The 26,937-nt window shown below is 29.3% G+C and overlaps 1 protein-coding gene across 4 annotated transcripts in view; it reads right to left on the bottom strand.

Annotated features, from left to right (window-relative positions):
• LOC130674133 (nuclear hormone receptor E75) overlaps window positions 1–26,937 on the bottom strand; it is a 131,132-nt gene that overhangs the window by 14,438 nt on the left and 89,757 nt on the right. For 3 of the 4 annotated variants that reach the window (XM_057479391.1, XM_057479392.1, XM_057479393.1), the window contains exon 2: window positions 1,162–1,250. In XM_057479391.1, the coding sequence (XP_057335374.1) occupies window positions 1,162–1,250 (89 nt within the window). Of the gene's footprint in view, window positions 1–1,161; window positions 1,251–1,634; window positions 2,411–26,937 lie in introns of those variants that run through there. The other variant, XM_057479389.1, reaches the window with a different exon arrangement.

Genomic DNA, 26,937 nt, shown 5'->3' with positions numbered 1-26,937 from the left:
GACGGTTTTATATGGTCATGCCAATGAGTTAATAGTTTTTTGAGGGTCATCTGGCAAGTAACATTTATTAACGAGCTTCCTTAAACCTTGCTCGCTGTCGGAATATTATTATACATATATAATACATATACTCAGGTCGACAACTTTATTTTTAATTTTTCATTTTTAAAACGCTTACACTCAATCACACAAACTATTATAAATCAATCGAAATCATTAATTTAAATTTTTATTTAGATTATTAAATCAGTAACCATTGAATTTTTAAAAAAAAGTTTAAGAAACTTGTTGATTTAATTAAATTTTGAGTACAAGTATATATTTAATTAATAACTTTGTTACAAGTTTTATTAAATTAATTAAGAAACTTCATCGGTCAATCGACTTTCTATTAATATTTTACTCAGTAAATTTACAAACTTTGATTTTTTTTTTAATCTATACACAGAAAAAAATATTTCGTAGTGCAAAAAATTTTTACTTTCCTCAAAAAATGAAAATTTTTTGAACCAAGAAATTTTTTTTCGTCTTAAGAAAATTTTTGTTTTCAATTTAAAATGAAAAAAATTTGGCGCTAAAAATTTTTATTTAACTCAAGAAATTTTTTTTATCTATGAATTGAAAACAGAAATTTTTTTGGGACGAAAAAAAATTTTTTGAAACGAAAAAAAAATTTAGTTTTCATTTTTGAATGCAAACTTTTTCTTGCGCCAAGAAATCTTTTTTTTATGTCGATAAAATTAATATTTTTATTAATATTTAAAATGAGTTACATCAGATAAATATTTTTTGTCTTTCATAGAAAGTAAATTGTTCTGACTAATAAATTTAAAAATTAAAAATTTCTAAATAAATTTAAAAAATAATTGATTTCGATTAATGAGCAAAAAAAACAACCTCTCGCTATCGTGAAACTGGTCCAGTGTAAAAACAACCGCGAAAAATAATGTTATTCATCAACAGTAAATAAAACCGCGTACAAAATACTTTCACCTTAAAGCAGTAATACTACAAACAGACAGACAAGTTATAAAAAAAATGTACATTCGTACTTTCGCGTGAAAAAAGAGAGTTAGCCAATAAAAACGTTAGCGATAGATTGTAATTAAATTGCTCAAGTCATTGCTCTATAGTCTCTATTATTATTTTTTTTTTTCTTACCTTGCATCCTTCGCACGAGTGTACTCCATAGTGAAAACCAGAAGCTTTATCTCCGCACACTCGACATAAAACAGTCGTGCCATCGAATTCTGTAATCAAATTTAAAATAATAATGAAGTATGAACTTTTTAATATTCACTTAATTATTTAAAATAAACAAATTTAAAAAATATAAATACATATATATTATTTATTTATATTTATATACATGTATGTACATAACTCCTCTCTAACGCACGTGTGCGCGAGCGTATACCGAGAGAAAGGAGAGAAAAAGAGTTTAAGTACTTTCTCCAGTGAACCAGAGTTACAGCATCGTGTATTACAACTTTCTGCTTTCACTCTGTCACGCTCAGTGATTTGTCTTTATTATTTATTGTATTAGACATTCCCACATCTTTTAACCTAGACTTTGACCTTTTTTTAATTGACAATGCATGTGGATAATTTTTCAAAAAATAATTACTATGTACCTATATTAAGTTCGGGTTCCGGTCGCGCGGACGAGACAGTCGAGTCCATGGTTGGCATGTTAGGAACCACATGTGGGACCTGTGCGATATGATAAGGACTAGACATAGTGACACTCGATGGCCTAGAGCAGGACTTGGTCGATGCACTGGACATCGGTGACCCCGGGGTAGAGGGCACAAGACTGCCCTGTTGAATGCTACTGTCGGGTGTCAGAATCATCGTGTCATACCACGGCTGCATCGAGTGGTCAAAAGTGCTGTCCACGCGAGTGTCAGCAATTAGTTTCGGAATCATTAAATCCTCAGTATAGAACGTCATTCACAATTTATCATAAATCCTTTTTTTTAAGTCACACATGACACTTTAACTTAATTTATATATATGTAAAAAAAAAAAGTAAACACTGCACTTGTTACACAGTATCATAAATAATAATAATAAATAAACAAAAAAATTGTTTAATTAAAAATTAAAGTCACTTTAACACATTTATTGTCATAAAAAAAAGTAAACACGTTGGTGAGAATGTGTAAAAACGACTGGGCAAATTGAGGAGATAGTGAAAGTGAGTCTTCGCTCGAGGGAGGCTCGCGTTCGTCTGACTGGAGTTTGATGCCAGGCTGTAATGGTTACCTGACTAGCCTGTACACCCTTACTCACGACGACGTGATCGTGTTGATGGTATGGTGTAGTGGGGAGGGTAAAGCAAACGAGAAAACTGGGTATAGTAGGCTTTACTTAAACTTGTGGTGTTGTGAGTTACGTATAGTAGTAAACTACGTCTGCTTGTAGTGTCTACAGCAAAGCTACTAATATGTAAGTAAGTAGAGGGACAGAACAGAGCTACTCGCAGAAGAGTATATAACCCTCAGTGCTGATCGTATTTTCAATGCTGGAGGTCACTGACAACACCGGGCCCCGACACAACATAAAGATGGCCAATCAAAATCAAGTTAACTTAACATTGGAGGTCTCTGATTGGACGGCTGGTCCCCACCACCACTGGGGCCTCCTTCCTAGCGACAAGTTCATCGGCCGAAACCTTGACTGAATTACTCGCCGGCAACGGCCAAGGCCAGCTCCTTCTCTACCATGTTCTTTCTTTATTTTTTCTCACACTCTTTGTTCAATTATATTATTATCTTTCTTGCTCACCATCGGCTTATATTAGCTCGCACGTCAACGAATTACTTTTATAACCAAACCCTCTTTATATCATATATATACATACTCCTTCATATTCTGTCGCTCTACTCGATATGTAATAATATCGACTACAAGAAGATGAAATTATTTTATTGGTTCAAATGTTACGTGTTTATTTTCTCTCGATCCTTTCACTCGACCCTTAATTACTGGTATCATTATTTGACAGCTCATTTATTAAATAGATATAGAATATGTTTACTAATTATTGTAAAATTTTTTTAAGAATTTAAATTTACTATAAATTTCACGATACTGAAGTTCGCTGGTGACAAATAATTTTTTCATTTTTTTAGAAACGATAAATTACAAAAAAAAATTATTACAAAAATTGCACATATAGTTTTTTAAATTTTCTACATGTGCATATTTTTTTTTTTAATTAAATTGTAGAAAAAAATTCCGAAAATTGATTATTGTCTGCTAACTTCAGGATCATTAAATTTCTAGTTACATTTGCAAAATTAATTTGATAGTTTACACAGAATTAACAATACTAATGTTAAATACTTTTCATTTGATATTTTTTTATATATTATATTTTTAAAATACAATTGTATGGTTCGTTAAATGCAATAATTGCATTTTACCGAACATAACACGAGTTCGGTGAACTTCGTAAAAGAGACGTAATTTTATATTTTAAATTTTATATACATATATATGTATATATATAATTCGAAATGGAACACCTGCCTATGTCAGTCCATTACACATCACTCTTCTATCTTATTATTATATATTTTTTATTTAGTTCTGTATATATATATATATATATATATATATATATATATATATATATATATATATATATATATATGTATATATATGTATATATATATTTGCTGATACGTAAAGTCTCGTGTCCTTCCTTTGCAATTCAACCACGTACGACCGGACGTTGGCTTCCCATAACGGCGAAGGACCGTCGAGTGTCAGAGGCCACGAGAGATCGCCAGGAAGAAAAGTCCTTGAGTAGTACAGTGAACTGTCGCGACTTTCATGATGATGATAATTAAAAAATTAAATACGTATGTCAATTATCAAATTTTTTTTTGCTGTCAGTAAAAATAAAAAAATATATATGTATGTATGTATGTATGTATGTATGTATGTATGTGGCAACAAAAATAAAAGTAGAATTTTTTATTGATTGAAAAAAAAAAAAAATTAACCACCGGAAATATCGAAATTTGGTGAGGATGTAATCCTTCCGTTTGAAATTCAATATTTTCAGTAAACTACACAAATTTCATTTTTTTTTTTTTTTGTAAACCTCACCTACATTTTTCGTTACCTGAATCCCCAGGTCTGTTAAATATGAGGGTAGGGCTGATGTTGACTTTCGGTGGAGAATTAAAGCTTTAAAGTGAGGGTAAAATATAAATAGACAAGGAATACTCATCATAACAATGTCGAATCCTTCCTTTTTTGTTGAAGGAAACTCTTTGAATCTTTGGGGTATAAATTATCTTTGTCGAAAAATCTATGAATGGTTTTTAAAAATTTCTATCGTTTTATAAATAATTCTATTAATTTTCATTTTATTGTAAAGGAATATAAAAATTTTTGGAGGAAGAAAATTTACAATTCACTCAATTTCTCTGCCTCAGAACTTTTTGTTGGTATGGACGTAATATGTTACGTATGTGGTTACAATAAAGAAGTGAAGTAAAAGACCCAGTTATTGACAGGGTACCAATTATTGTTATTTTAAGACTGTAAAATATCATACAGAAAAAAAAGATTTCTTGGCACAAAAAACTTTTTTTGCCTCGAAAAATTTTTCCCCGACATAAGAAAATTTTTTTTTTTCAATTTATAATGAAAAAAATTCTTGGGGTCAAACGAAAATTTTCTTGGGACGAGTAAAAATTTTTTGCCCCAAGAAATTTTTTTTTGTGTACATAAATATTAATTGAGGTGCATAAGAAAATTAAAAAAAAACTCATATATTATTTATATTTAATTACTGTACGCAGTTAATAAAATTTATTTTTTATATATTTGAATTGGGTTTCTATATATGGAACCCTGATTTGACCATTGAATTAAATAACTTAAAATTTTATTACAAACTGTAGCTGATATTTTTTTTTCAAAGCATATTAGTGATTGAAACAATGAAAATTAATGTGGAGTATGGACTTTTTTATTTAACCTTGAACCCAGCTATTAAACGTTGATACAAGTGCATTCATATTCAATGGATCAGAATATGATACGAGAGGGACGAGAACAAAGGGGACACGCGACATGCAAAGGAGTCTGTTTTCATTCGGATATATCGTATCCTATGTCTTGTTTTTTATTTTTTTATTGTCTTGAGTAAACGATTTTTTCATATATTTTAACGTCATTATATATTACTAACTAGTAATATGTATTATTCATATTCAATATTATTAAAAAAAAAAAAAAAGGAAAGAAAAATAAATAAAAATACAGAATACAAAAGAAAAAAACGACAATATGATATTGATTGTATCATGTGTCGTTTGGTTAGAATATTTAATTCTTTACAATATTTATACATATATAATGTATTCTAACCACGTCAATGAAAATTTCCTGAGAATATTTTTTTTTTATATTTATTGTTATTTTTTATTTTTTAAACAATTACTAACAAAATAATATTTTGATAATTAAGTACTTAATTAATTTTTTTTATATTTTATAAATTAATATATTCGATTGTAAAAATATTAATTTTATTATTATACTTGTCTGCAATTTAGTATTAAAAAAAAAAAATTAATTTCCATAAATTAAATTAAATTAATTTTGGGACTTTAATAATAAGGTGATAAAACCGGTCGTTAATTGTTAATTTATTGATATGGATAGTTTATTATATATATATATATATATATATATATATATATATATATATATATATATATACTTTGAAAAATTTGCGGAATTAATGCAGATTAAACCTGGAGTGAATGCAGAGTAAATGCGGAGCAGATGACAGTTAATTTTTTTAATCCCCTCGGAGTCAAATTTACCCCAAAGGGAAGTTCATTTCAATAATAAAACTCCGAATTAAAGTGAAATAAAATCTAGATCTTTCTGCTGAAAAGACAAACTCCCTGTTTACTCCATATGCAAAGTGATTTTTTGTAATGACAATAGTTAGCAGACATTTAAAAATTTTTGGATTTTTTTTAACAAAAAATAAATAATAAAAACAATATTTTGAAAAATTGCACGTATAGTTTATGAAATTTCAGACATGTGCATTTTTTTAGAAAAATTTTTTTTTCATTACTTATCTGTTAAAAAAATTTTTTTTAATTTCAAATGTCTGCTAACTTTACTATCATTTTTTGTAAACACTCCGGAACTCTGACGGAGTAAATTCGGATTTAAATAAAATCCGTAATCACTCCGAATTCACACCCGACTTGTTGCAGTATATACATTTATTAATTACACTCAAAGTAGTAAAATGGGTCGTAACTGCTACTTTGAGGACTAAACTAGGATAACTTTCTACTGTCGTCAATCTTAAAATTCTAACCCGGGGAAAACGATTTAGATCTGACCATATATAATTATATCTGATCAGATCTGATTTGTCAGATCTGGCCAGATCTTTAAATTGTCTCTATCTGACGAGATCTGGACAGATCTGATCAGATATAATTATATGTGGCCAGATCTAAACCTTTTTTCCCGGGATCCCTATTAAAAAAACAAAATTAAATTGCAAAAAAAAATAATATAGTTTTCATTCGATCCGAAATGTAATCTAACGTATTAGAAACGTTACTTAGAAGAGTTATACATGAATTTGATTGATGAAAAAATCCCGATGACTGCTGGGCTCGAACCTGCATCCTTCAGATCCAAAGTCTTTGACGCTATCCACTGCGCTGCTCCACGTATGTGATCGCGTGAATGTAAATAATCAGATATGAACAATTTTCATGATTATATCTGAGCAGATATAACAAGATCTGATTATGTTAATTGTTGTATTTAGTTCAGATATAGTTATATCTGGTCAGATCTTACGACATATACGCCGATCTGACTAGATATAATCATGTCTGACAGTCTATCTAGCCTAGATCTAATTATATCTCATTAGATCTGACCGGATATAAACGGTGGTTGGCCAGATATAATAAGATCTGATCATGTGTAATTATTAGTTCTGATCAGATATAAATGATCTGCAAAGATATAATTTTATCTGATCAGATATAATTTTATCTGGTCAGATCAAAATCATTTTCCCCGGGTAACTACTTAATCGGATCTGATCGAATCTGATGCTGTTGACAACTTCGATATAGTTATATCTGGCCAGATATGATAAGACCTTTTCATGTCTAATGTATTTTGCAATCCAGATATAGTTATATCTGTTTAGATCTGGCCAGATATGATAAGACCTTTTCATGTCTAATGCATTTTGCAATTCAGATATAGTTATATCTGTTTAGATCTGGCCAGATATGATAAGACCTTTTCATGACTAATGTATTTTGCAATCCAGATATAGTTATAACTGTTTAGATCTGATCAGATATGACTAGATCTGATCATGTCTGATGAATTTTTTAACTCAGATATAGTTATATCTGTTTAGATCTGATCAGATATGATTAGATCTGATCATGTCTGAGCTATTTTTCAACTCAGATCTAGTTATATCTGTGTAGATCTGATCAGATATGACTAGATCTGTTCATGTCTGATGAATTTTTCAACCCAGATATAGTTATATCTGTTTAGATCTGATCAGATATGACTAGATCTGATTATATCTCAAATCCCATATCTAACCAGATATAAATAGATCTGATCAGATATAATTAGATCTGACCAGATATAATTATATCTGGTCAGATCTAATCCGTTTTTCCCGGGAAATTGATCCTCAAAAACATTGAGAACTTTGGGCCTTAAATCCGAATTTGTTTGTTAACTCGGGAAGATTATCGAAAATTCTATAGTCGTTTGTCGGGTGTAGGTCTTGATGATAAAACTTACAGTGAGTGTTAGATAATTATTGACGCATCAGAATGACTTAGCTTCTGTATTTATTTGCCGACGACGATGGCAAAGATACGAGTAGAGTACAATACACTTCCGTAGCAGGCGCTATGGCTAGCTATGGGTATAACGGTGCGCAATGAACGTCACGCACATGCGTGTGTGATGTCACTGAACCTGCATCGGACGCGCTTTTGTATAAATAAATAAATATATTTGTATATTTAAATACGGCACGTATACAGTTTATTGTATTTTATCTAGAAACATATTTTGATTGTCGTGTGTGACGTTATAAAAAATCACGTACGACAATTAATTAAAATTTTTAATTAAATACTGTTATTAATTCGTTTATTTTTTATTGCAAAATTTAATTTACAAATTGATTTTTTTTGTTATATAATAATTTAATTGTTTAATTTTAATCACTTTGACTCCAAAGTTAGCCGATGTCTAAAAATTTTGGGATTTTTTAAAAAACGATAAATTATAAAAAAAAAAATATTTTAAAAAAATTTCACTCATAGTTTTTTAAATTTTTGACATGTGCAGATTTTTAGTTTTTTTTTTATTTTGTAATTTATGTGTTGAAAAAAAAATCCAAAAATTATTAATTAAAAATTTTTAAATTATAAATTGAAACCAAAAATTTTTTTGGGCCGAGAAAAATTTTTTTTCTGTATAAAAAAATGTAATAAATTTTTCAAAAAAATGACTAGTCCAAAATTTGACATTAAATTAATGAGAATAAAAAATAAAAAATTAATTATAAATTTCACATGATTAAATTTATTTTAAGTGATTTTTAAAAATATATTCAGTATAAATAGTGAATCAATTGTATTGAACAGTATATATGTATATATATGTACATAGATAAATGTGAATCGTAGGTCGTTGCGCCTAGCGTCGTTGAACCGCGAAGAGCCTACGTCGAGTTGAGAGTCTCAATAACTCTTACAAGTACATACGAGAGCAAAAATGAAGATAGAGCTACAAAGCTTCTGCCCGACAATAAAAAGAGTAGAGTGAGAAACAACGTGGGAAGCACGCGAATAATCGAACTTCAAGGTAAGTATATATATGTATATATATGTGTATGTGTGTACAGTATATTATACACAGTAGTAAGAAGTAGAAGAGAAATGATGCAAAGAAAAAGGAAAGAGTGCAAAAGTTTGTTCCACTAGCCTCGGCCTCGAGATGCCCTGCTCCCCATTGCCACTTTGAGATGCATATAAGTCGATCAATATTTTTAAACTCAATAATCTCATTTAACTGCGTCCACTCTCTTTCGCATTAATATAAACCAACTTTTTTTTATTATCATTTTCAATTAAAATTTTTTTTTTAAATAATTAAAATGTTACTATCAGATCCGTAAATATGAGCGATGATTTGAATTATTGACAGTTTTACTATTTATTTTGAAAGACAAGCTAGTCTAGGTTAATGGGATTAAGGCTGAAATATATGACAGTAGTCCCTTGACTTCTGTACAATTTATTTTTCTTTACAAGGAAGGGGACCCGGTCAATGTGAAAAACAATTAAAAATGGTGACGCTTCTGTATACTCTTTGATACCCGTAACAGGCTACTGAGAGTTATATTTATTTTTTTTTTTTTAAAGAAACTACTTGAAGAGTATGACCACGGTGTGATTGAATAATAATAGGGGAGTCATTATGCTGTGGCTGTTGGGTTTATTTACTTGAAGCTACAAGGCGTGGTTTGTCTATTGAGTTTACTTGTCGACTCTATATCTTAACCTACAACACCTCTGTCGAAATTTCTAAAAGGGTTAACCATTTTCTACCTCATGATTTCACGGTTTTAAATTTAACTTTAATTCTTTTCTTTAAACTACGAGCTGTAGAAAATTTTCGTTCATAGAAAATAGGAAACAGGGGCAAGACGGTTCTCTGGTCTATGATAGTGCTCTCAAATTTTTTCTTTTTTCTGTTTATTTGAGATTAAATCTAGCATTAATTAGCCAGGGTAAGTTTGACCCATGACAAAAATGTAAAATTCAAATTTTTACTTCATTTCATTTTTATTTATAATAAAAGAAATTTTTAATTGCCAATAAATTTTAATACTTAGTCTACCATTCAATAATTAAACCCACCAGGGGTTAATATAAATATGTATGAGTATCAAAAATTGGAAAATGGGAAAGAAATAATTTTTTAGATCTGTTTTTATTTTCAGACCGACCAATTTACCCCCGCTAGTTATTTTGCTTTAATGAATTGGCTCCGAAAAAATAAAAAAATCGTAAAAAATTAATTTTTTGAACGGGGCCATCATTCCCCTTTTTAATTTTCCAAGACCTGTAAAATAAATTACCGACACCCTATTTTTTACGTCGGTCGTGATAAGGTGTGTCGGTTAGTTTGATAACAAACTAATAAAATTTTTAAGAAGGTCGTCTTGGCCCGCTTCTCTAATTGATGTAGCGGCTTCCCAATTAATTAAAAAAAAGATTATGGTTAATAATAAAAAATAAAATAATGAATTGAAGTTCACTTTTAACTTTTTTTACAACTTGTTGAGGATAAGGAGCATAATGGAAGGTCGAAGCTTTAGTGATAATGATAACATGGATGTACTCAGTATAAAAAGACGTTGTTAGGTCAAATTCTATGGGGAATGCTCACAAGATTGAGGGAAGACGATCTAGGAAACAAAGGAGGAGTAGGAGGGCGTAACAAAGGGGACCCCAAGTTCCGCGAATATTACGGTACTACATTGCGACGTGGGAGTGTAACAACTGCATCCACATGCACGTGAGCAGCTGCATTCATACACTCGCAATATATAACTTTACTTTGCTAAATACATCCATACATCTATGTATATTTCTATATATATACAGATATATGTATGTATAAAAGAGAGGGATATAAAGAGTTCTTTCCATAGCTGATGGGAGTACGCCGACCCCTTCGACGCCACGCAAACGGTCGATGAACTCTCTCTCTCTCTCATATCATAACTTTTCTCTACTAGAATCAGTCACTCAATCATAGGATACTGATATCATGTGCTGACAATATGATGTCATAATAAACGTCATCATTTTATTTTTTAGTCCTACTTTACTTGTGTTAAATATATATATGTATATATTGACAATTGTTATTTAAAATTTTTTATTGTCTTTACAACAATTTTTTTTTAACAAAACTTTTGAACAATTAAAAAATTTATTTCCGTTTTTAAATTTTTGATAAAAATTTGACATACATACACAGAAAAAAAAAATTTTTGACGATCAAAATTTTTACTCGCCCCAAGAAATTTTTTCCAGTCATTAGAAATTTTTTTTTTCAATTCAAATGCAAAATATTTTTCGCGCCAAAAAATTTGAAAAATTATTTTTTTGTAAAAAGATCAGTAGGTCAGAGATTTAAATTTCAAAAATTACTCTATATATATAAATTGATTTTTAAAGAAATTACATAAATATATTTTGAGTAATTACTGGAATTAAATTTACTGTGAAAGTAAAAATAAAAATATGCATTTATTTTAAGCTTGAGCTTGTAATTAAAAATGAAATTAATAATTAACAATTTATTTGTTTAAAATAAATTCCTTTGTTGATATTTAAAAAGTAAATAAAATCCGTTAGATGGGTATGAAAAATGAAAATAAATAAGAGTAATCAGTTGAATAGATGTGAGGTCAGTCGGTAATTGAATACTATAGATTTAAAAATATGAAATAAGTATTAAATAGATCAAAGTACTTCCACTTGCCTCAGAGATCTGCAATGCAAACTACAATAAGAGAAATGGCATAGATAAAAATAGTAATAATAATAATAACACAGAGAAGTTGAAGAAGAAGAAGAAGAAGCACAGGACGAGATAAAGAGAAGGGAGTTAATCGTTTGAGAGAGGGGAACGCATCCTCGGGGCCGTCCTAACGGTAGGGCGGGTCACTGGACGCGATGCAACTCCGCGAGCTTGCGAGTACGGCCAAAGACTCTTTTATATTTTATGCACTGAGGTGCAATGCCCTACCTAAGTTTATTGCTCTATACTGCCCTTATACTTCGCTAACATTTTTATTTTGTTATTTTTTTTAAATTACATATTTTCATTTCCATAGAAATTTTTTTTATACAAATTACTGACCGCGTTAATTTTTTTTTGTCATTCATTAGAAAATTAAATGGTCCTGAAGTTAGAAGACAATTATAAATTTTCAAATTTTTTTTTTAAAACCAATTACAAAAATAAGAAAAACTAAAAATATGCACATGTAGAAAATTAAAAAAACTACAGGTGCAATTTTTCAAAATATTTTTTTTGTAATTTATCGTTTATAAAAAAATTTGAAATTTATTAGACGTCGGTTAACTATGATTCTAAAGTTAGCAGACAATTAACAATTTTTGGATTTTGTTTTCCAATTTAAATTTAGAGAAAAAAAAAAACTAAAAATATGCACATGTGGAAAATTAAAAAATCTATAGGTGCAATTTTTTGTAATATTTTTTTTTATGATTTATCGTTTTGAAAAAAATTCAAAAATTATTAGACGTCGGCTTCAAGTATTAATTGCCATTAAAAAAAAAATAATTTACTTTTTTTTTTATGAAGTTCCAAAATCCGTCGGAATAAAAATTTTGAATTTTTTGCTTGATAATTTATTTTATTAATCCGGATTTCGATCCCTATAGATCTAATTTTTTTTGTAGAAAGTAATAATGTAACAGTTAAAAAAAATATATATTTATTTTTATTTTATTTTTTTCGCTCAAAATAAATTAAACTAGATTAATCAATTCTGAGTCTACTGAACTCTTGTAATGGGGTTCGTTGATCCTGCAACTGAGGTGCTCGATGTTCATGACCGAGAGACTGGACTCTTTGCGATTCTTAGGACGATGACCCTGTTAATGCACACCAACAATATATATACAATATGAGAGAGAAATTTATTAGATGTAAAAATAAACCCATTTATTTGAATTTTAAAACAAGTATTTGTATCAAATGCATATATCTATAGATATTCACATTAACTATACAGTCATCAATAATTAATACACTCATATCAGTCACTTCAATATATTTCTAGTACGCAAGCACTGGTTTACTATATGTTACATAATAAACATCGACTTGACCCAAAATCGAACCGATTGTTTTGTAATTTAATAATAAATAAATTTTATGAAAATAAAATAAATTATCCTCTCAGTGTCTTGCTGATTACATGACCCAGCAAAAAAAATAATAAATAAATAAATGAAAATAAATTTCTTAACGATTACTTCATCAAATCTAACTAGTAATTTAATAGTAGGCTAACGGTTTTCATTTCAATATAATTATGGTGATAACCTAGTGATCGCTGTAACGTGAGTCATTAAAGATATGTATAAACTTTTTATTTTTTATTTTTTTTTATTATTATTGTTATTAATTTCTCAATTGTCACACTATATTTGTTTCATTTAAAAGTCGATGAACCTTCGAAACTACTCATAATACTGAGAATACTTTTACGTGTTGATGAGCTCAATGACACCTTGAGTCATAAGTTAAATCTTCGTTTATAAAAAACATCACCTACACGAGAATCCGGGGCAAAATGAGACACTTTTTTAAATGTCTCATTTTACCCTGGATTAAAGACACAATTTTTTTTTTAAATGCTTTGTTACAGCTTTTAAAAAAGGTGGGCAAGTTGGTCTGTCTTGTCAAAGTCCAATCTAAAATTTTCAGCCCGAATTTTTTTTTATTGAAAACGAAAAAAAAATTTAATTCAAAATTTTAAATTTCCCGCGCTCTGTTCAATTTACCCCATTTACTTCTATGAGGTAACTTAGAATTGATAACAAAAAATTAATTTTTTCGGTTAAAAAAAAAAGGATGGCCCATTTGACCCCGGTCTTGATGTAAAAAATTGAACTATTTTTAGTTTGACTAAAAAAATAAAAGTCATCAAAAAGTTTTCTTTTATTGTTTTAATATATGAAAAAAAAATGATATTTACATATTTAAATTTATAATTTTGTTATATATTATATGACAAAACAATTTCCAATCATGAATGTAACTGTACTTAAACAATATGTGAATAAACATACTCGTGGAAGTGTCGAACGTGCGTGCGTAAGAGTGACATGAATGACATAATGACGATGACTGCGTGAGTTGAGTGGCCGTCGACCCTATGATACAAATTATATACTTTGTAGTACATCTATAATTTTATATAATTTTAAATTTTAACTTTTTTGTTAACCGTCTGCTCACTAAAACATCTAAATTTAAATTTAAATAAAAGCCGAGTTGTTACAAGTCTGAATTTCTAACTACGAGTGAGTAAATCATCGATATTTTCTGAATGAATGAGTCAATTTGAATAATTTTTAACAGAACAAATTTAAAAAAAATTCGAATTTGATGAAATTTAAAAAAAAAATGAGTCTAGTAACGAAACAGAATTTCTATGCAGCCTCTTAATTAATTGTATGATATCATAAAATGTATAATTATAACCGTATATATAATATGAAATAACTTTTTTCACTTTTTTTATTTCTTTTATTTATATGTAATGAATAAATATAATCAATTGATCACGTTCTAATTAACTTTATGATTAAAGTATTAACGTGTTTACATTTGAGTTAAAAGGTAAAATAAATTATATGATGATACACACACTTGGGTATGTTTGTTATTTTTTTGACCCACATTATCGAAAGTCATTGCTCGCAATGAGGATTTTATAATATGTAAATTAAACATATTTTACCTCGTTGTATTTACTTTTTTTTTTTTATCAATTTTAATTTTAAAAAAAATTTCTTTGTTTATAAAAATCCATACTTTTAAAAATATTTAATTATTGATAAGTTAATTAATTAACTTAATTAATTAAGTTCTCATAAAAATCATACAATTTTCATCTCAAACTTTTCACTTCAGTTACAGCTTGGAAACGGGGGACAAAAAATTTTTCAAATTTTTATTTCCTCTACAAATTTTTCATTTAAAAAAAAAAAATTTGTGTCTGCATTAGAGATAAAATTTTTAAGAAAAAAAGACAAAAAAATTTTGAATTCTTTTTTCTTACTGTTATCATTTTGTAAAAAAATAAATTTCATATTAATCACTTTTTTTTATTATTCTAATGACGTTTTGAAGCTTTTGATTATAAAAAAAAAAAAAAAACTGCTCATGTTTACAAGTTGTCCCTACGGTAAAAAATTATTTCGGTATGATTTTAATCAAAAATTCAATTTAACTATACAGAAAAGTTTCCTTACATTTGTTTACAAGCTAATATACATACATATATATATCAAAGATTATTTGATCTACATAAAGATAACGAGCATGTGGGAAATCACAGCGAAAGCACTTTCGCGTTAAAGTAAAGAGAAAGATCTAGAGGCAACGACCTGCAATTTACGTGATATCGTTAACCTACGTATTTTCCATCTATATATCTATATATATGACTATTTTGAATCAGAGGTAATAGCTCACGCATGAGCACACGCATTGTAATTTTCATTCTTGTATATTTATATTCATACCTCAAGTCTCATCGTCTCATTATCAACGATATCAAACAAACTATAATGATTTTTCCTCCATTATTAATTTCTATACCACTTGAACTTTATATACATACATATATATAAATATAATACTAGTGTATGTGTATTTACGTGTGAAAAAAGAAGAAAAATGAAGAACAAGAAGAAGAAGAAGAAGCTTTTCAGTAGATTCTGTCTTTGTTTTGTTGGCTTGGAGATTGGGATTAGCCAAGCTGCAGGAAGAGGGCCGATGCCAGTGAACTCGGTTGCCCGGTCACTAACCAGGTAACCCACACTAGCGCTCGACGTCAACGTGCTATGCAGCAACGGTTAGACTACGGGCTTTTTCACCGTTCGCCAGACGCGTAGTTACTGCTCAGGGTAATTGCGTCCACGGAATTCTTACATCTTTTTTTTTTGTCCTTTTTTTTTATCATCTTCGTTTCATTTTTCATCTTTCATCATCTTCATATATATATATATAAGGATAAAAATTAGGACTTATTCGAAATTTTTTCAGCATTTCATGTTGAAATTCCCTTGGCTGAATGATTCCGTGTCTGATTACCCAATAAAAATGTATACCTAAAAGGCATTATCGAAATTAGCTTTGATTAGTCGCTAATATACACTTGTTTTAAGTTCATCCGGTAGGTGTTTACATATGAACCGGGTCGTCGACCCTAAACGTGCACTCTGAACGTGAAGAATGGACTTAATGAATTGTTTACGACAAACGTTCCAGAGCGTCGACTCAACTCGGCTTCACTCGACTCGAACACGATATAGACCGCTATTCATGACAGCCAGAAAAAGATCCACGTAATCTCAAACATTCGAGAGTCTTCTTTTTTAACATGATTCATTTTATGTACAATATATATATAAATATGTGTGTTACCATTTTTTCGTTATTTATTTTTAAATAAAATGAGGACACGAAGGCAAAGTGGATATAAGTTTTAAAAAAAATAACCAAATTTCGATAAATAAAATTTTTAAGGTTATTACGCACAATATTTTAAGAACGGAGTTTGCTGATACGTGAGAAAAAATATCAGTCCAGTCAACCGTCACGTTTTCAGACTCGTAAACATGTTGACGTTTGCGTTTGTTTTGTGTAAGTTTAAAACGCATTTACTGAGACGTGCATGTATATATTATATATATATATACACGAAGGAATTATGTACGGCGTATGTGGACGTTCAAAAGGTGTGTCGGTGGATGCCTACATTGGCTTGCAGTTTGTTGCCCGGTGACCGAGTTCATCGCTCCTTCATGCTGCCACCACCCCGTCACGAAATCGAGAATCTTCGGCACCCGATCGAGAGCTCAATTCGACTCGCTTTTTCATCGAAAGTCATAGAGGTTCGATCCACTTTGACTTTTCAAATGACAAAAAAATTTTTAATTTTAAAATTAACGGGCTTGGAAATATTTATCAACATTTAACATTAAAACTCATTTATATATAAGTCAGTAATATTTTATTATTATACACGGAGAGAATTTTATAGTTAAAGTTATCATCTAGTGATAGAAAAATTTTAAAACTGAATTCGATAGTAGTGAATATCATCGAAGTCAAATTTACCCCAAAGGGAAGTTAATTTTAATAATAAAACTCCGAATTGAAGTGAAATAAAATCCAGATCTTTCTGCTGAAGAGACAAACTCCCTGTTTACTCCATATGTGGAGTAATTTTTTGTAAACACTCCGAAATTCTGACGGAGTGAATTCGGATTTAAATAAAATCCATAATTACTCCGAATTCACTCCCGACTTTTTACAGTATATATATTTATTAATGAAGAATTATGATAAAGTGATATAAACCCGAGTCGAGACAAATTCTAGTTTAATCCTCAAAAGCCTCAATTCATTTGATGTTTTATTTACCGCCCAGAAAGTAACTCTACTTCTGTACTCAAAATCCTCAATGAGAACTATCAGGTCTAAATGCGAATAATTTATGTACCTGAAGATCGGAACGTTTTTCGCGGAACGAAAATAAGAAAAAATAAATGAAAAGTAAAAAATCTACTGGGTCTAGATTTCGGAAATGTTTCGCACGTGATCCGAAAATGACAACTTCCCCATAAGTTGCCTTTAGACACAAATTTCATGAATTATTTTCATTTTCGTTGCGTGAAAAACGTTCCGATCTTTAGGTACATAATAATTTGTCAATTTTAAATTATAAGTAAGACCTCAAAATCCTGAACGAATGAAAAGACTTTTAAAAATTCTAGATAGAAAAGGGAGGGGAGAGAATACGTCGAATGAGACATTTTAGATTCAAATGCGGATCAAATTGTTCCTTTATGTTTTGAGTATTTTGAGGCTCTAATCCAGATTTTGTTACTCTAGTTTAGTCCTCAAAGTGGTAAAATATGTCGTAACTACTCCTTTGAGTACTAAACTAGGATAACCTTCTACTGTTGTCATTTTAAAATTCTAAATTTATCCTCAAAAACCTCATTGCGAACTTTGAGACTTAAATCCGAATTTGTTTTTTGACTCGGGCATCTTCGATTGTAACAATTAGCATCTTCGATAGTAATCGTCACCATCATAAATTGTTACTGTTATCATTCTCAATAATAAAACTAATTATTACCACTGAAAAATTTTGCTCCCATTTAAAATAGTTGTAATTTAAAAGTTAATATCGTGGATAGTAAAGTAAAATTTTCTCTATGCAGAAAATGAAAATATGTCAGTTGTCCCACTTGAAGAATATACAAATATATGTCATGAAAAATATTATTTTAGTCAGGTATAAAACTGCAGTCGACTTTTACGTAAAATCCTTGAGACGTTTGTTAAAGTAATAATCAGAAGAGATATATTTGCGAAAGAGTTTGAATAGATTTGCGCAAGGTTAAAGCACAGAAAAGTAAAATTCATAGGGTTAGGTAGTTGTCGAGCAGACAAGACCCTCATCAACTCGGATTTAACTCGGTGACAAAGAAATCGGCTGATGGGCAAAGTCATTCGTTTTAAAATATATATATCCTGCAATAGTACGAGTGAGTTAAATAAAAGAATCTTTACGATCTGGATTCACCAGGTTGGTTAATATTAGTCCTTACAGTTTAAGTGTTACCTTACAACAATTCGACACGGCAAATATTAAACTTCTTAACTGTCATATAACTCTTGGAAATTTTTAAAAATACTTTGACGAATGAGCTAGAATTGCATGATGAGTTATAGGTACAATATTTACTTTCAAAGTTACTTTTCTTTATTTTATTTTAACGTGTATATAAACTGTTACAGAGCAAAGGGGGGTAAGATGATTCCGAAAGGCAAAATGGGTCCTCTGAATACCACTGAGATTTTTTTTACAGCTCCCACTTTACCCCCACTTTTTTCCTAGATAATGATTATTAATTTGTGTGCACACATGAAAATACCATATATGATAAATATATATGGAAAAATATATAATCAATATGGGACCATATAAGTGGCCAAAAACGATATATATTTTCTTATATATAATATAATTATTAATATCTTATATATGCTAAATATATACGGACTCGTATATGAGTATTATATTTTTTAATATAAAAAAAAATATATCAGAAAAGATAGTTAAATTCGCCACATATATTTTCTGATATTTATCATACATTTTTACATATATTTTGACCATATATGTTATTTTCATACGGGATAAAATCGGCCAAAATTTGTATATAGTTCTATATAAGATTTCATGTATTGTCACATATATATTTATATCTGTAACATATATTTTTTAATACATGTTTACTAGGGTGATCCAAAAAATAACAAATTTTTTTTTTTTTCTTCCAAACAGGTTCAAAAGTTTCATTTAGATAAAAAAAGACGCCTGTGAAAATTAGAGCTCTTAATGTTAACATTAAGAGGTTCCTCATCGCACTTTTCTATTTTCCATAAGAATAACATGGGAAAAATTTTTTTTACGTCTTCTGATTTTTATAAGTAGCTAACGATGCGTCATAGGAATAATTGGCAGTCATATTTTTGTAGGGAATTGAATGCTCTACAAAAAAAGATTCCTATAATTTTTTGAGGAATCTATTTGTTTAAAAGTTACTTGAGGTTGAAGACGAATTCATATTAAATTTTGAGATTTTCTACTTTTCCGGCGAAACTATCAGACTTATTACAAAATACCATTGGACCTTTTTTGTAGACAATTTTATTCCCTAAAAGTTATTCCGAATAAAGTTTTTTCGAATTCCGTATTGTTTTCTAGTTATTTTTATTTTAATGTGATGCTCATAAAAAAATAGTCTTCTGATCGATTTTAAGAGCTTGACATTAAAATAAAAATAACTAGAAAGCAATGCGGAATTCGAAAAAACTTTATAAGAAATAACTTTTAGGGAATAAAATTGTCTACAAAAAAGGTCTGATGATATTTTGTAATAAGTCTGATAGTTTCACCGGAAAAGTAGAAAATCTCAAAATTTAATATGAATTCGACTTCAACCTCAAATAACTTTTGAACAAATAGATTCCTCAAAAAATGATAAGAATCTTTCTTTGTAGAGCATTCAATTCCCTACAAAAATATGCCTGCCATTTATTCCTATGACGCATCGTTAGCTACTTATAAAAATCAGAAGACGTAAAAAAAATTTTTCCCATGTTATTCTTATGGGAATTATAAAAGTGCGATGAGGAACCTCTTAATGTTAATATTAAGAGCTCTAATTTTCACAGGCGTCTTTTTTTATCTAAATGAAACTTTTGAACCTGTTTGGAAGAAAAAAAAAAAAGTTTGTTATTTTTTGGATCACCCTAATGTTTACCATATATGATATTCTCATGCGTGTGATTAAAAATTGGACTTACATTTGTTCGTTAGATTAATTGACTTAATTTGAATTAAAACGAATTATTGAATGTACTAATTTCGATATTTAATTAAAAAAAGTGTTTTTAAAATCATTATATGGAATAATAAACGGTACAAACTTCCGCAGCGAGTGTATAGAGTGTTCTAGATACAACAAACGCCCCAAATTGATTAGAATGACAGTGATGGGGGCATACGTTCATGAAGAATCGACACGTCCTACAATAGAGAGAATAAAATGAAAGGAGAGCTAACAGGAGAGTGAGAGAAAGATAGAGAAAGAGAGAGAGGAAGAGGTAAATGGCAAGTAGAGATGGGTGGTGGGAGGAAGTTAGCAACGGGAGGTTAGTGAACGCAACTGGACGCCGGTCAGTCACCTCGATTATTGCTAACAATATTGCTCTATATCCACATGTCTTCCGTATCCTTGGAAAATTTATTTTGTTATCCCCTTTATTATTTTATTAAACGAAATTTGTGACTTTGGGAGTTTATTTTCTTGGGGTTTTCAATGAAATATGAAATATGTTCTTGTTAATAAAGTTTAAGAATGTAGTGCAAAAATGCACTTTCATGAATGTGATTTGACTTGTTTGGTGGCAATCAAACATCAGCGAGAGTTAAAAGGTTCAGGTCGAGAGAGTTTAATGAGTAGACAATGGACAATGACGCCTCTCTCAGGAGAAAGTAAATTCGCGGGGAAAGCTATTGTAATTCGTCCTTTTATATTATATATGTATATTATTTTAAATGAATTTATTTATCAATGTTTATTGACAGTCACTGACTAAGTAGTCGTGTTACTGTCTCCGATGACAGTCATTAGGTGAGAGTTATTGAAAATAGAGAGAAAGTATCATCAGATCATCACTTTATACTGTTATATATATCTATGTATATCAGACATCATTTTTAAACAAAAAAATTTTTTTTTTCAATACTTAGTTACCGTAGAAAAAAAGTAGGGCAAGTTGATCAGTCTAGGAAATGTAATTTAAAATTTTTAATGAAGATTTTTTTGAATTATTTTTTGGAAAATTTCAAAAATCTGAATCAGATAAAATGGGTCATTATTAAAAAAAATTTTTATCCTAAAAAATGATGTCTCATTTTGCCCCATTTTCCCTCATATATATTTTTTTGAAAAAAATGTTTTTTATTTCATCAAAAATATTTATGATCCTGAATTTTCGATTTTTAATTTTCGGATTTTTTTTTCACCAAATCAATTGCAAAAAAAAAAAAACTGAAAAAATGCACATGTAGAAAATTAAAAAAGCTATAGGTGCAATTTTTTGAAATATTTTTTTTTTATAATTTATCGTTTTTAAAAAAATTCAAAAATTATTAGACGTCGGCTAACTTTAGTATCATAAATATTAAACATAACTATTGAAAAAATGAAATTTCCTTTTTAATGAATAACTAAAGAAATGAAAATTTTTTATCAAGTTTTAATAAATAAATATAGTACTGAATTAATTACGCAATAGAGAAATTAGTATAAGCAATTAATTTTATTCGGTCAATGGTTCTCTTGCGTAATGCTTAGAAAAAAAATAATTTTAAAACAAGAAATTTATATTTATAATATACATTGTACATATATTTATAATGACTATATATATAATATATTAAAGTGTATATGTTTTCAGTGCAAAACAGGTCTTGACTTAAGTAAAGAATAGAGTACAGGGTGTTGAGTTCAGTGACCCACCTAACCTCGGTATCGATGTTAAGTGAATACGCGACCACGCCAACGCACATTGGTCACTGGAAAAGACGACTGATGTACCGTGGGTAACCGCAAACCATGTTATCTATGCACTAGGTACTATTTCCGCGTCAGATTCTCGGGCAGACTGAGACACTGCTTGCATTTGAAAATCAACATACACTACAATACTAAATCAATGTATGTATGTGTATATATAGCCGTATTCACATATTTGTACTGATGATTTCATGATTATTTTGCAGGTCGATGCAACGTAGATACATGAATCGACTATTTTTCGTGGGAAATTTATTTTATTACAGGTATGCCGAAGGTTACTAAATCCCGCCAGGCGTCACGTGTTCTTTAAACGCTAAATAGATAACCACGACCTTACCTATTACTATCGACTTGGAACAACTAGTATAGAGAGTTAGACACAAGACTATACTGTTATACGATCCAAATTTGCGACAATTAAATTTGTTGATTAGAAAAATTTTCTTATTTTTTAACGAGGTTATAAACAATTAAAAAAGTTAACAGACAATCAGCAGTTTTCGGATTTTTTTTTAACAAGTCGATTACAAAAAAAAAAAAAAAATGCACATGTAGAAAATTTAAAAAAATATAAGTACAATTTTTTTGAATATTTTTTTTTTTTATGGTTTATCGATTTTAGAAAAATTAAAAAATTATCAGACGTCGGCTGACTTCAGTGTCATAAATATATGATCTTGAAGTTAATAGACAATCAGCAGTTTTCGGATTTTATTTCAACAAGTCGATTAAAACAAAAAAAAAAAAAATGCACGTGTAGAAAATTGAAAAAACTATAGGTGCAATTTTTTTGAATATTTTTTTTTTATGGCTTACCGATTTTAGAAAAATCTAAAAATTATTAGACGTCGGCTAACTTAAATATACACAGAAAAAATAATTTCTTGGCGCGAAAAATTTTTACTCGTCCCAAGAAAATTTTTGCATTATGAATTGAAAAAGAAAATTTTCTTGGGATGAGAAAAATTTTTACTGTGCCAAGAAATCCTTTTTATTTTTGTGTATAAATAAATGAATTTATTATTTTTATTTTAACAGTACAATAATTTGAATTACGCCTTAAATTTTTTTAGTAACACGCAGAATGATTTTGGCTTCGCGAAAGAGAGGTAACGAGGTCTTCGAACTTTCTGCCTTTCGGTCACGGCCAGTCAATGCTTTATTACTCTCTCATGATTATCCTGCTTGAAGGGAAGAAGATATTCGCAAAGCTTCAAGGACTTTGTACGAAAAACGATAAATTTTATTACTCTTACATCCTTGAATTTATTCAAGGACATATTTCAAAGTTAAAAAAAAAATAAGTATATGGCAAACCACATTTACAAACTGTTCTCGTGCCGATCGATCACCTTAAAGGATTGCGATTATTTCCGGGCGAATCATGAGGACTTTATCCTTGGGGTATTTTGTAAAAATTCGCCTTTCTTTTATTTGTCCTTGATCGGTCAGTAACCTTATCTTTTTGCGAAACTATTCAATTTCATAGTTGATTTTATACTTTATAATTATAGGGAGGAGGGGGTAAAACGGCTCCCTATTCCGTAATGGCCACTCAAAATTTTTTTTTACATTTTTATGTTTAGTAGAGATTAAACGGTTCACCAGCGCAAATTTACTGACCGGGGCAAGTTGGACCCATGATAAAAATTTTTGTACTGTAATTTAAATAAATGATATTTTGTCTAAATTTAAAAAATATTTCGGAAAATGGAAAAAAAATAATTTAGAAAATTTTTTATTTTCACTGTCCAACTTACCCTTGATTTTTTTCAAATTTTTTGAACGGGTCCATTATTCCCGTTTTTAATTTTTCGAGGCCTACAAAATAAATTACCCTATTTTTTAGTCATGAGTCGGTTAATTTAATAATAAACTAACAAAATCCTTAACAAGGCCATCTTGCCTCCCACTCCCCTATAATTATATAAAGTCGTAAAAAATTTTATCCCACCGGAAATTAAGACCAAATGACCTCATTCCTTTTAATTAAAAATTTTTTAAAATATTTTCCTTCTTTGATGTCTACTTTAAATTTAAATTTACAAAATTTTAGCCATGAAATTTATTTTAAAAAATAAAAAATACTAATTTTTATTAAAATTGAATATGTGGAAAATAAATTTTACGTCATGAAAAGATTTTACCGAGTAACCACACAAATAAGTCACGAGTTAACTCAACGTGATACAAAAGGACTGAGTCGCAGTTAAATTTTGGCAGACCAAAAAAATAATATTTCTCACGTGGATATTCACGTGTCGCGTGGAGAAATTTCCGATCAAGTGGATTTTGTCGTATCATAAAAAGTGTCATCTTAAGTTAAGAGCGACTCAGATCGAAACCCTTCATAACAATGTACTAGAGAGTTTAATAAAATGATAAAAAAAATGAGGGAAGAATCTTTTACCTCGAGGTGTCACTGACTCCCGTACGTAGGTGATCGACCTCCATCGTCCCCACTAGGTGGATTTTCTTCCCCCTCTGTGCGCAAAGTTCTTACTCGCGGACCCACTACGCGTTCCTTGCTCCTCTTACCTCTTTAGCTTAAAAACACTTCGGCAAACGTGAGCCAGTGACGTAATGCCGGTTATTCAACTTGCCCGGCTAATGACGAAATGCCATTGGCCTTATACTTAACTCTTCTCAACTTCTTTTATTACATATATAACAAAACTTTATTCTCATAAAAATGAGAACAACTAAATTTATTACACACACAATATATAACTTATTTTTTTTTTTTACTGAAAAAAAATTTTTTTCAAAGATTAATTACGTAAAAAAAATTACGCGCATTTAAATGCGTGGTTCGGTTAAACTTTTAAGTTGTAAATTATTTGTAAAATAAAAAAAAAATTTATTTTTAATTTAAATTGAAAATTGGCAATTGAAGTTCAAAAATATTTTAACTCAGTAATTAAATATGATATTAAATAAATAAATAATTTAATGAAAGAAGTTGTTGTGAGTTGAGTTTATACTGTCAAATATATAATCTAACTCGAATAAAATGGTATAAACATCAGAGAAATCACGTGAGGATAATAGTACAGTAGGTCTAACCGAAAGTGTATTAATGTTTACAAAATGTCACCCTCATATTTTTCTTTATTTATTATTGATTGTTTTGATAAAATTTAAACTTTTTTTATGTTGACAATTTTTTGATTATTAAGGAGGACGACTAGTGTGAAATTTTGAAAAATCAATCGATTTTTTTTTTGCATATTTCGATAGTTTATACGGCTGCCCAATTTCAAAACACAGTAAGTGAGAAATTTTTCAAAATCGATTATTTAGTATTTTCAGTTCCAGTGGAGTCTTGTGAACATGATTCGATGCATATTTCAAAAATTTTATTTTTGTCAGTTACTGTGTTTTGAAATTGGGCAGCCTTACACCTTCAAAAATAACATACTACAATTTCTAGTGTATATCTTGAATAGTTTTTTTGAGTTACTGCCATCTGAAAAGCAGCCGCTTATCGGTTCTCAAAAATACATTTTTCAGAATTGCTGCATCTATAACTCGAAGACAAATCATCCGGTCGATTTGATTTGAATTGCAGCTTCTTTTATATATTTCTACGTACCCTGAACCTCCATTTTTCGGATCGAATCAAAAATGTAATTTTTGTAGGCCAAAAATCTTTAAATTTTCGCGCGAAATTTGAAATTTTTTTTTAAAACTCCGCCATTTTGTTAAATTTCAATTTTTTTTTAGCCCGAAAGTCATAGTACGGAAAATACCTTTTAGTTGAAAAAACTTTTTGGTTTTTTTGATTTCCGGCACTCCCGTTAAATGCCCATAAGAAAGGCGATTCAAAAGTATTTCTACTATTCAAAAGCATTAAAAAGTATTTAAAAATTTTTTTTTCCAATCGTTTTAAATCGTTTCTTTTAATAAGGGCTGCGCAGATCACTATCACTGCAGTAGGGACTTTTTTTTGAGCGGGAAATTGTGAATAACTCGATGAATTTTGAATTGTTTGTTCCAAAAATTTCATCCAGTATTCATTATATATCCACAAATATATCCTCAAAACATTAAAATATTCCATGCAGTAGTTTTCTTTAAAAAAATTCCCAAAAATCATTTTTTTCTCAGGCGGTCACACTAGTCCCCCTTAATATTGTAAGTTTTTTTTATTGTTCTAATTATAATTAATAATGTAATAAAAACTTTAATTATAATTGCAATAAAATAATTCTGCGCATATTTCAAAAATGAAAAAAATTCCCGAATAAAAAAAGAATAAAAAAAAAAATTATCATTCAGGACGATGATCCTTTGCCACGTGTGTCCACAAACTCCGTTATATCCTTGACATGTCGAAGGATATATGCGGAAGGGGATACACGCGTAGCACAGAGACAAGTATATAAGTATATATGAACAAGTCGTATGTCCATATTAAGTCACTCATGTATAGTCATATACACACATATACATATACACTATTACTATTACGTGTAACAGCACTAATACATAAAAAAAACTACATCGTAATGTTAATAGTGTAAAGCACGTGGCGCGAACTCTCTAGCTTACGATCCGGTGAGTGACCTGTAGATTCGCATATTCGCAACCTCGCAAATATCCCGAGTCAATGTCCCAGCGTGATTCAAATGTATTTTTCATCTGGTAACGAGGTCACGTTTATTTTAAATATATTTATAAAAGTTAATACACTAAGATATATATTTTTTGACAGACTAATATTTAAAAAAAAATGTTATATTTTTAAAATTCGCTAAAGGATATTAAACTATACAAAGTCTTTAGTTGAGCAAAGAAAGAATGCGGAGGTGGAAGTGAGAAAAATAATAATAAAGATATGCATTACTTAAAACGTAGA

Source organism: Microplitis mediator, chromosome 9, assembly GCF_029852145.1.
Source record: "Microplitis mediator isolate UGA2020A chromosome 9, iyMicMedi2.1, whole genome shotgun sequence".
In the NCBI taxonomy this organism is placed as follows: domain Eukaryota; kingdom Metazoa; phylum Arthropoda; class Insecta; order Hymenoptera; family Braconidae; genus Microplitis; species Microplitis mediator.
The sequence above is the reverse complement of the archived record's forward strand: the minus strand, read 5'-3'. Positions and strand labels throughout refer to the sequence as shown.